The 11891-nt window shown below is 49.8% G+C and overlaps 1 protein-coding gene across 1 annotated transcript in view; it reads left to right on the top strand.

Annotated features, from left to right (window-relative positions):
• The first annotated feature begins 545 nt into the window (after positions 1–545).
• The window catches only part of TACR1 (tachykinin receptor 1), a 56738-nt gene continuing 45392 nt past the window's right edge, over positions 546–11891 (top strand). Inside the window, exon 1 of the mRNA XM_077305706.1 lies at positions 546–1206. Within this exon, the coding sequence (XP_077161821.1) occupies positions 797–1206 (410 nt within the window). The 5' untranslated portion in view covers positions 546–796. The remainder of the gene's footprint in view (positions 1207–11891) is intronic.

Below are 11891 nucleotides of genomic sequence, written 5' to 3'. Positions count from 1 at the left end.
CCCAGCAGTGCATCCAGAACCTCGACCTGGGGGCTCAGACAAGTGTTCTGGTGTGCCAAGATCATCCTCCCGTTCTACAGAGCTCGGGCCCACCTCCACGGTTCCCTCTCCAACAGGTTCTGCCCGCTAGCACTCTCGGAAGGACTTGGTCCTCCAAACACACTGCAGAGAGTTCTCAAGCACAGCAGCCTATTCACTGGCACAAGATGCCAGATGTATAAAAGAGGGTCGGGAAATTCACGGGGGTCTGGACCGTCGGCGGTGATGAGTCCAGAGAGCCTAATGGAGCCTCCTGGGGAAGAGGCAGTGTATCTCTGGATATACTGGGGGAGAGGGGGGGAGGGGCAGGAGGGAGAGAGAGGGTGGTCCTCCAGTGGCTTGTAGGCTTCCCGGATCCCACGGGCAGGCGCTGGTAAAACCAGAGGGCTTCTGCCAACCACCCGCCTTCGGGCTCCTCGAGGTTGGGAGAGGAGGAGGAGGAGGAAGAGGTCCGCCTGAGCGCAGCGCAGCGCAGGGCCGGGAGGAATCCCAGTGGGAGCAGGCGCAGCCCCCGCCGTCGCCAACTTCCCCCGCGGCCGGCGGGAGCGCCCCAGCCGTCCAGCGGCGGCGGCATCTGGGCGGCGGGGGTGGAGAGGGGCCGGTCCGCCCGCGCGCCGCCTCTGCCCCCTTCCCTGACGCGCCGCTCGCCCGCCTATAAAGAGCCCCTTCGCGCGGCGCAGCAGCCCAGGCTGGCGCGGGGACCGGCGGCGGCGGCGGCGGCGAGGAGCAACAGGCGGGGGCGCGGCGAGCGGGCTCCATGGACGGGGCGCTGCTCAACGGCTCGCTCGGCGGCAACGGCTCGCTGGGCGGCGGCAACGGGTCGTTGGGGGACGACGACAAGGAGAACCCCTTCGAGCAGCCCGGCTGGCAGGTGGCCGTGTGGGCGGTGGCCTACGCGCTGATCGTGGTGGTGTCGGTGGTGGGCAACGTGGTGGTGATGTGGATCATCGTGGCGCACAAGCGGATGCGCACCGTCACCAACTATTTCCTGGTCAACCTGGCCTTCGCCGAAGCCTCCATGGCCGCCTTCAACACCTTCGTCAACTTCACCTACGCCCTCCACAACGTCTGGTACTACGGCCTCGTCTACTGCCGCTTCCAGAACTTCTTCCCCGTCGCCGCCGTCTTCGCCAGCATCTACTCCATGATGGCCATCGCCGGAGACAGGTGAGCAGCGGGCGGGGGCGGGGCTCCGAGCGGACCACCAGGTGCACCCGGTCCGTCCGCCGGCTCAAGCCCTCCGCGGCGGGAGCCTCGGGCGCCGGGCTGGAGGATCAGGGAGGCGCCTGGCGCAAGCCCTCAGCGGGACACGGCCCCTGGGGAATGGAGACGTTCCCCCGGAGCAGGTGCTGATGCAGGTGCAGATGCGGGGGGCATTTTCTTCACCACTGCCAGGGGACTCTAGGAAGGGATTCCCCGAAAGGGTTTGTGAGCAAGAGCAGGACAAGGATTGGGCACCTTTTCTGAATTAACAGGCAGAGCGGACTAAGAGAGTGGCAAAGAGGTGGGATGGGAAAGCCCACGTGCCTACCTGAAAATGCAGTGCTTAAAACATGCTGGTTTACAACCCATCATGTTTCTGCAGCCCAAACACTGGCTGTTTTGAGTCCTATATTTGGAAGCGGCATGCATGAAAGCTCACAGTAAGTCATAAATATACACAGGACTATCTGGGCATAAATCTGTGCAGTTTTCCTTTGGGTTGTGGCCAGCTGTTCAACGGCATTGTTTTCTTGTATGCAAAGCATCTCTAAGTCCTTGAATACTGTACAAAGTTTTATCTGCTATTCCCTTTAGGCACTTGTTATTCTAACATTCCATTTGCCCCTTAATATACTTGCTCGGTGTCGAGAGCCAGCGTGGTGCAGTGGTTACAAGCAGCGGCCTCTAATCTGGAGAGCTGGGTTCGATTCCCCCCTCCTCCTTCATAAGCTGGGTGATCTTGGGCCAGTCACAGTTCTCTCCGAACCCTCTCAGCCTCACCTACCTCACAGGGTGTCTGCTGTGAGGAGAGGAAGGGAAGGCGATTGTAAGCCACTTGGACACTCCTGTGGGTCATAAAAGGTGGGATTAAAACAACCAGTTTTTATTCTTTATGTCAAAGCTTTCTGTTTGACTCTGGGGCTATAGGCTGCTGGTGCCTAGATTAGAACCTGGTTTAGAAACCAAGCACTGATCATTAGGTTTTACAAACACATACCTGCACTTGCTTGCTTTCACACACACACACACACACACACACACACACATTCCCCCCAATGTTTTATCTAATTCTCTCCCCTACTGAGCTGAGGGTTGCACATCCTGAGCAGAATATAAGTGTTGTGATCTTAAAATGGGCAAGACCCTGCACAGATCCAGATTGCTGCTGAGCAGGGCTTCCTCTGTTAATGAGTGGCCATTCATGTGCACAATTTAGAGGGGACACGGGCATAATCTTTCAGCTAAATTTCATGTTTTCTCAAGCTATTAGAATTTTGCAATCCCTAGAAAAACTGAGTAGTGGTATATTCAAGACGCAGAGAAGCCTGCCCCCCTCCCCCCAATGAAAGGCACAAATTAGTGGATGGAACCACTGCTACCAGGTATAATGATAGTAAACTGACTTTTTAATAGGAGTAGACACCATCACAAAAAGGTTTATCTCTGTGGCTGTTAGCCATGATAGCTGTGGAACCCCCCTGCCCAGAATCTGTGTATCTCTAACTAGCAGATATGGGAGACAACAAGCAGAGGAAGGTCATCTCCTGCTTGTGGACCTCTTGGAGGTATCCAGTGAATTACTGTTGAAAACCAGAGGTGGAATTTAGATCAGCCTTTAGTTTGATCCAGCAGATCTTCAAGATCAACTACTAGGCTTTTGAGTGAAATGGACAGAAAATGGCCATGGGTCTAGTTTTCCCTAGTTGACATTTGCCAATAAATTAACCAACCCCTTCCTAGCTGTCCTGCAATTACCTGTCATCCCCCAAAGAGATGTTGAGAGCAATCTAGCCTCTTGAGCTCCTGAGGTATGATCTAGTGGCTAAGGTGATGTCCCGGATTCAAACCTCTTCCCAAAAAATCACAAGGTGACCTCAGTCCCTTCCCCGTGCAACACAAGGAGATAATGCTGCCTCCCAATACAGGGTACTAAAGTACTTGAAACACTTTGAACATTCAGTGCTGCATATAAATGATTGGCAAGTCTGTACCTGTCATCTAATAGAGTTCACAATGTTGTTATCCCCATATCAAAACCCTGTTTAGCATTATCCCCATACCAGAACCCTATTTAGCTAGTTCAAGCTTAGAAACAGCAGGTTCCCCAAAGCAGCCTCAATCTCCAAGTTCAGCACTTTGTCTGCTACAACACAATAGCTCCCAAGGCATTAAAAAAATACATTTGAGCTTTTGTTTTGTAGTTTGTGAGCAAAAAAAAAAAGAAAGACAGGTGAAAGTAAGCTCTGAAATTAATGGAAGCCTCTCTGAATATCTATGGCTGCCTGGGGAAAAACCTACTTCTTGGGCCCCAGCCTACAAGAAGCCAGCTGTGTCCATCCCATGCATCTCAGTGAGGTTTATTAAGGAGAATGTCCTGGTGGATCGTGGCTAAAAGGTACGCCTCTTGTCTCCTTAAGTAGCGATTGTTAATGAGGGAAACTTGCTGGCTAAATAAAAAAGCTCCTCTTTAATAGTTCCCAAGGGAAGACTGGATAACCATCCACAGTTCACAAGCATCTCTTTTACTATCAGCAGAAATGAATGACATTGTGTTTCTTTCCGTGACTCTGTGGTCATGGAATCGAGCTTATTTAAAACAAAATTGTGATGGTGGTTTTAAGAATCATGCTTTTAAAGGGGGGAGGGCACATAGAGGCGTGTTAAAGCAGAACATCTTCTTATGAAAGGAAAGCCTTTCGTTATGGAATAACAATGGTTTAAATCAGATTGGTGTCCTGAGCAGGATAGCTCAGATTAGCCCAATCTCATCAGATTTTAGAAGCTAAGCAGGGTCTGCTCTGGTCACTGTGAGGATGGGAGACCACCAAGGAAGTCCAAGGTCCCTTTGCAGAGGGAGTCAACAGCAAACCACCTCTGAATGTCTGTAACCTTGAAAACCCCATGGGGGTCACCAGAAGTCAGGGGCAATGTGATGGCATTTTCTACCACCATGTCCTTACAATCAGAAACAGATGGGTTTAGATGGTCGCTGACCCTCCCGGATTTCCCTAAAAGGTTTCCCAAAGTTAAATTGGAGATGTTTTCTGGGATAGAGACTGGTTTCTAAATTGCTGCTCATTCTGAAACTCTCAATGAAGAGCCTTTCCCTGGTAGAGTGAGTGCCCAATTTGGATCTTGCTTGACCATACATGCACACTTTTTCCCCAAGTGAAAATGCTGCGTTCAGTTGTGGTTTAGGTTAAAAACAGAAAACAGGAACAACCGCATGAATTAATCCCCTCTCCCTCAGCATACACAGACTGCTGAAATAAGGTTTTTCTGCACCAGCTCGGAAATTGCTTAGCCCCCATATTTTGTGTTAGCACCTATGGGAAGCAGATCTATCATTCCGAGCCATTGGCTGAGTAGATTCGCTGGGTTATGTAAATGCCACAAAGCTGGGGGAGCTGGGCAAAGATGCAGACAGAGTGTGGTACCGGCAGCAGAAATATGCTGGCAAGGTTATGCAGTTGCCAAGATGTACCTCAGTGTGTGTGTGTATGGGGGGGGGGTGCTTAGCAGAAGCTCAATCAGTATGATGTTCAGTAGTCAGGGCTTGGAAGCTGGATCTCCATCATTCCTGTGATGGGCAGAAGCAGAGCAGATAAAACCAAAGTAGAAACGGGAGGAGGGGACATGAGGAATCCGGCATGCAAACTTACTTTGTATAATTATGCAGGTTACAGACTCCAGCTTCTTTTGAGGTAGTTCCAGAAAGTGGGTTCCCTTGGTGCAGCATGTGGCTTTCTATCAGCACTGGCAGCCCTGATTAAAGTCTTAGCATTTCCATTGGATGGAGGGGGCTTCATGAGCAGCAAGCAGGGCAGTTCTTCCCACGGCAAGTCGAAAGCCAAGGACTATGGCCTCCGTGCCAGCAGCCTGGACGGGTGACTATTTCGATCCAGTCTCCACTAAGGAAGGGGATGCTGTTAGCCATCTGGACCATCTGGGGAGGTGAAAGGGTTGATAACAATGATGCCCGTCAAAGAATCAGTTGGAAAATGGAAGCCATTCAAGAGCAGCTTCTTGCCTCTACACCCATTTGCTGGATAGTGCTGTGTTTCCGTGAAGCCAAGCAAGCAGAATATAACGGACCGGCTCGAGAGCAGCCAATGCGTTGCTTCAAACCGTGAAAGCAATAAGCCCAGCTCAACTCTACCTTTTAGGTAGTGCCCACCATTTCTTTTGAACGATTTCTTTTTGCTGGAAAAGCCACCTCCATGGTAATTTTTCCCAAGGGGCACCTATTAAGTTTTCTCAGCACCAGGGGGCAGCTTTTTCCAGTATGACAATGGCGAGGCCGGAAAGAGTTAAATCCCCCCCCCTCTCACCACCCCTATCATAAAGCAATCCTGGCTGTTAAGTTTGCAAAAGGAAAACAAAACCCCCTTTGAAATAAACAGTGAAGAAATTATAAAGGCCTCAGTGAATCTCCTGCCAGGGTTCTACGCTGCTCTCTGTCACTTTCCCATTTCAGTTTTTGTCGTATGTTTAACACAGTGCAGTATAAACAGAGAGACTGAGATCTTTGATTTCTTTCTGGACATCCCAGTGAAAGAAGGCGGGAGGGTGGGGGGGGGGCATCTGGGAAGGGAGAGTGAGCAAGGCAGCTGGGGAAAGCGGGGCTTAGAAGGCAAAAACTTCAGCCACGATCTGCCAGAATTCTTCCAGCCCAAGCCCCATTGAAGTGAGTGGAAGCTGCAGGAACAGTTCCCATTATGCATGTTGCGCTCCCGGGAAGGCAGGCGGGATTGCTGACCGTTTTCAGATACGGAGACAGATGGCGGAAAGGGAGACGGAGGGAGGGAAAGACATGAACAGATGAGTGGGGAGACAGCCAGAAAAGGCTCTCATATCTCCTCTTCCCAGGAGGAACATTCCAAAGCAGGAGCCGAGTCAGTCTGTGGCAGCAGGACTGGGAAGCCACCTTGCGGCTCCTTGATTTGTTGTGGGAGGTCAATTCCTTAGATGCACGGCCTCAGGAGATGGATCTCTGCCTAGGACTGTGTGTGTGGATCTAGCGGGATCAAAAGGCCGTGTTTTCATTCCTCTTGCAGTTCATTGGGTGATATTTTAATTGCCCCTCTGGACTACTTAAACTGCTTTAAATGTTGTTCTTCCCTGAAAGGCAGCATGTAAAAGTTGCAAGTTGTCAAACTCATGTGAGAGTAGCAGGTGCTGCTGGAATAGCTGATGTATTTTTCAGAAGTTCTGCACCAATTCCAGGCTTCTGTAGGAAAGGATGCAACGGATTTGGCATCAGCTGCCGACACAAGGATAGGAAAAGGGCCCAGTGAAAGGAAGATAAAACTCCCTTCTTTCCCCCTCCTCCGAACTACGCTGTCTCCGCCAGGCCAGATGCCCAGTGAGGACCAGATTCTGATAATACTTCGATCTGAGCCCGGGATGACGCAGCTTGTGCAACATGCTAACGGGGGCTTTGGATTAATGTGCAAACAGCAGGGGCCACCTGCTGGGCACCAGGCCTCTTTGGAAACGGCAGGCAGTCTTGATAATCCATTTGCAAGATGGCGGGAGAGAGGTCTGTACTTCAATGGATCAGTGTCGGAAATGCTGCCGAGTGTGGCTAAAATAATTCTTGGGATCTCACCTGTAACACTTCTATAGAACGTTGGCATGTAGAAATGGTTCCCCATCCATTGTTACCTGCCTGAAAGCCTTGCAAGCTACATCAGGATTGTTGCCCTCCCATTGTACAGGGGAAGGGGGGAGGCCGAGGCCGAAGGAAACAGTGACTTGCCACGGCTGGCGAATGGGCTTCATGACGGAGGGGAAGACTGTGAGAACTTCAGCTCTTTGCTGCAACAGCTTTTGCAGATCAGACTCAGCAGGAAAGCTATCGCTGTCATAGCTGTCAATCAATGAAAATCACCGTTATTATTTATCATATATGGCAGGTGTGTAATGTAGCCAGGAGATCCTAGGATTGTCCGGCAGCCGAGCATCAGATGTTCAGAGGCAGGTTGCCATTGCCAGCCCCTGCATCATGACCCCGGTATTCCTTGGAGGTCACTTTTCCAAGTGCTGGCCAGGACTGTACCCTGCTTAGTTTCCGAGATGAGACAGGCTCAGGCTCACTGGGTCTATTAATCACAGGCTAGGGCAGCCTTCATGATTTCAGGCTCCAGGATGGGGTCATCTGCAGCCGCTCTTCACCAGGGCCAAGCAAGGAGGAGCCCTTACCCTGCAGGAGGTGGTTGGAGCTGTCGCTGGAAACGGGCAGACAGACACAAGCAACCTCTGCTGAGCCAGCTGCTTGACCCATGGATGAGGCAGGCACAAACAGCTGTCCCTGCAAGTGGGCAGCTCAAGCCACAGACAGCACAGGAGCAAGCAGTGGTGGGGGAAACTGTCTCTTTCCATTCCACTCTCACAGAGTGAGGCTAGGACTGCCAACCTCCAGAAGGTGACCGGAAATCTCTTGGTGTGGACTCTCTGGCATTGTGCCCCACTGAATTCCCTCTCCAAGCCCCACCCTCCTCAGCCTCCACCTCCATGATCTCCAGGTATTTCCTAATCCTGAGGGGGGCCCTGGGCACTTGTGTCCCCCCCCCATGAACCAGGGCAACTGCTCCTATTGTCCATTGGTTGGTGGCCCCTGACTCATCAATAACATTTTCATCCCACCATCCCTCCAAGGAGCCCCACATGGTGTACCAAGTTCTCACTGCCTGCCTACGAACCTCCATCCCTCTTGTTTTTTCTTCACACCCTCACCATGACCCCCCCCCCACATGGTCTCTTCCTGATGTGCTTGTTGTGGATTATGGGGAAAGGCTCATTGCCCCAGTTAGGGATTTACTTTCCTACACGTACGTACGATTTCGGATTTGGTGCGCAGCGCAGCTATTCAGAGTCCATGACACCAACATATTCCAGCAAGGCTGGGAAGCAGACACGGCAAATCTGAAATTAGCTCATGCATCAAAGGGAAAAGCAAGCCCCTGGATGCCGCATGCCATGGAAGATTATCGCCTCTCATGATGCCTTGGAGGGGGGACATATGTTGGCTGCATCAGGGCTGAGCGTTCCCTGCCTGAACATCCGAGATTGCTGCGTTTAACCCTCATCCTTGGGACGGAGAATGGCCAAATACAGAGTAAAACGTAGCTGATGCTCTCCCCGTGCAGGTGATTCATCTCTGTCAATAGAGCTGGCATTTGGATTCGGAAGGCGCTTTGGACTCTTCGCCAATCAATTGTTCTCTGGAAGAATGTTTCACTGTGGGGAGCTGGGCCATTTTATTTTATTTATTTTTTGCCTGGCAAGCCTGCTTTGTCGAAATGTCTCTTGCCGGTTTGTGTCCCAAATAATAGTGAGAAGTGAATCACTCCCTTCAAGAAGGAACCAGCTTTAGTCAAAAAGAGTTTGGGAAGAGCAGACTGTCTAAATAAGACTCCCAGACGGTGTTCCCGAGTGCACAGTAAAGGGGCAACGGCATGGTTTTTAGCTGCTCTACTTTCTGGATCCGAATGGGGACAAGAGGGAAATGGCCAGAGATATTAGCCCCACAAGAGCCTCTTTGGCGCAGAGAGGTAAGGCAGCAGACATGCAGTCTGAAGCTCTGCCCATGGGACTGGGAGTTCAATCCCAGCAGCCGGCTCAAGGTTGACTCAGCCTTCCATCCTGCCGAAGTCTGTAAAATGAGCACCCAGCTTGCTGCTGGGGGGTAAACGGTAATGACTGGGGAAGGCACTGGCAAACCACCCCGTATTGAGTCTACTATGAAAACGCTAGAAGGCGTCGCCCCAAGGGTCAGACATGACTCGGTGCTTGCACAGGGGATACCTTTACCTTACTAGCCCCACTAACAAGCCCATGTTTCTACCCAAGCATCCTGGTTCTAGGGAACAAGTATTCTGGTTTGTTCCCTGAGCCCCAAGAAGTGCCAGAGGCAACCTTTACAAAGGCAGGGGGTTTGTAAGAAGGTAGTATGGAAGGGCTTATTGGCAACATCTGTTTATGCAGAAATGTAGAAGCTGAGTGGGAGGGGGGAGCAGATGGTGCCTGTCAACCCCAGAGCAAACCTTTGGAGCCCCCCCCCCCTCCGGGCTCCCTCTTGCCAGCCAGCTGCAGCCCTCTGATTGCAGCCTCCTTTGCTGCCAATATGGTTCTCCATCTCCTTCCACATAAAGATGAGCAGACAGAGCTCTTTCATTCTGCATCTTCGTTATGCCTTGGGTTCCTCTCTGGCTGTCTTCCTGCAAGGGAGAACTTCAGAATGTAAATCACGGGTTTGGTGCAAAATATGTGTGTGTGTGTTTATGATGTGTAGATATACATTGTATACAAAACATGTTTTCTCTATTATTTTGTTAATGTTGCCTTTTCAGGGATATGCACCAATGCCTCAGGATACTGTAAAATATAAATGCACTCCAAAAATCCGTCTTTGCCAAACATGTTTGTTTATTGTTTCTGCAAACAACATGTAATCCCCAAACAACACGAAATCCCCTACAAAATAGAACTCTCATTATGCAATTTTTCAGTGTTCATTCATTGCCTATTTTTTGAAGGGTTAAGTGACATGTTGTGGACTTATACAAATCTCCTTGGCTCTCTGTCCCCATAAAGAGAAGTATGTAGCTATTAACTGTAGACAAGCTAGCAGAAAGAATGTAGACAAACTGGAGCAGGTTCAGAAGATGGCAAAAAGAGATGCTGATGGAAAGGTGGAAGAACTACTTGTGCTATAGTCTCACACACAGTTATATGGGAATAATCTCCCATTAAACCTATGAGACTTGACTATAAGTAAATATAAGGTCAGGCTGATCATCACTGCAGGTTTCTGGGCACTGGGTTTAACCTCAAGTCTTAGCACAAGTCTTTAGCAAATTTGATTTCAAATTTGATTTCATTTTTCAAGAGCAAAATCTGCTGCATGCAAAACTCTTAAAAGCACAATGCAGAAAATTCCTTTGGTTTGAAAGACACTAAATTGTTACATACCCACCTCTCTCCTATTCTCTCCCTTATGTAACCTTAAAGTTGGCAAACGTAGCCCAGGGATGAAAGCCCAAGTGCTTGACAAACCCTTTTTGAAGTCCCACTTATAAAGAAGTTAAAGCTGTGATCTGGGAGATTACAGGAAACTGCCTTCTACAGAGGCAGGAAGAAGATAAGGCCACGCCAGTGGATAGGAGAAAAAAGGAACAAGGTGCAAAGCTACATTTTTAGGCTAAATTTCCTAACGTTTTGTGGCCCCTAAACAATTTTTGTCTTACATGAGAAAAAAATTAAAGCATCTTCTTTGATCATAAAAGTTCATTTTTACCCCCTTCTGAATTTAAAAGAAATTAAAATATTTTCGTGGGGCCCTAAAAGTATCGTGGGCCATAGGCACTGTGGTTCCCCTGCCTAATGGATAAATCAGCTTTGCCCCTGGATGCTTTAGAACAGGGGTGGTCAAACTGCGGCCCTCCAGATGTCCATGGACTACAATTCCCAGAAGCCCCTGCCAGCAAATGCTGGCAGGGGCTCGTGGGAATTGTAGTCCATGGACATCTGGAGGGCCGCAGTTTGACCACCCCTGCTTTAGAAGGTGGACTCGATGGCCTTGTACCCCACAGAGGCCACTCCCTTCCCCAAATCTCCGGGAGTTTCCCAAGCTAGATTTGGCAACCCTAATTTCCCCCTTCCTCCCGCGCTGGTGGCCATGGTGCAACCCTACACTGGTAGTCATAATACTCTTGAAATTCCAGAAAGATTTTGGCAATGCCTCTCATTAAAATCTAAACTCAGAAACTTTGTCTCCTGGTATCTCTCGAATCATTTCCTACTGAGGTAGAAGAAAGCCAGGATTGTCTCTTTGCTTCAGGGAAAAGGTGTTTGAAGAGTCCCCCAAGACTGAGGATATATGAGCTGTATTAGTCCAAAGCCCTTCTTGTGCGCAGAGCTTTTAAATATCATCAGTGCTTGTGACGGGACTTGTAAACAAAGACCTCGGGACTGGGAATAAGAGGCATGTGGTCCTCAGTAAGCACGCTGATGGCCACCACGTGGTGGGGTCACTGCCTGGGCACGTGTCCTTTGGACAGCAGTCTTAAATACAGAAATAAAATTAAAGCCCACGTACTCTTTACCCCTCTCCCCAGGAAGGGAGGGAGGGGTACCCAAGCAGAGGGCAGTGGTGAGTAGGTAATGAGGAAGGTGGCAGGGGAGAGGAGCAGAAAAACAATGTGCGTACTCCTTATCCATCATTTGGTATGCCTTTTCATTTGTGGATTTTACGAGCGTCTCAATCATGTCATAACAAGGTGTTTGGCCTGCTGCAAACACATGTAACGTCTCATCTGACTGCACACAAGGATGCCTCTGAATTGTAAGTGGATGTTGATGATTTCATTTCCTAAACTGTGCATTCCATTTCAGTGGCAGTACATTCTAGTGCTTTATAACTAGGTTATTTCTGACATTTCAGAGGCGGGGTGTGCCTGCTCCCTTTTGGGCTTTCACATTTCTTCCCGTCATTATGAGGACTAGGACGCTGTGGCTTGGCACTGGGCCTAGTAGTTATTAAAATGCAGATTACTCCAAACGAGACCCTGGATCCATCCTTGACACGCAACCCTTCAAGGTTCGCGGTCCAACTTTTTAGACTCGGGAGTGGTCTTCAGGTTGCT

Source organism: Paroedura picta, chromosome 12 (genome assembly GCF_049243985.1).
Source record: "Paroedura picta isolate Pp20150507F chromosome 12, Ppicta_v3.0, whole genome shotgun sequence".
Lineage (NCBI taxonomy): Eukaryota > Metazoa > Chordata > Lepidosauria > Squamata > Gekkonidae > Paroedura > Paroedura picta.
Note: the sequence above shows the minus strand (reverse complement) of the source record. Positions and strands in the feature narration are given on the sequence as shown.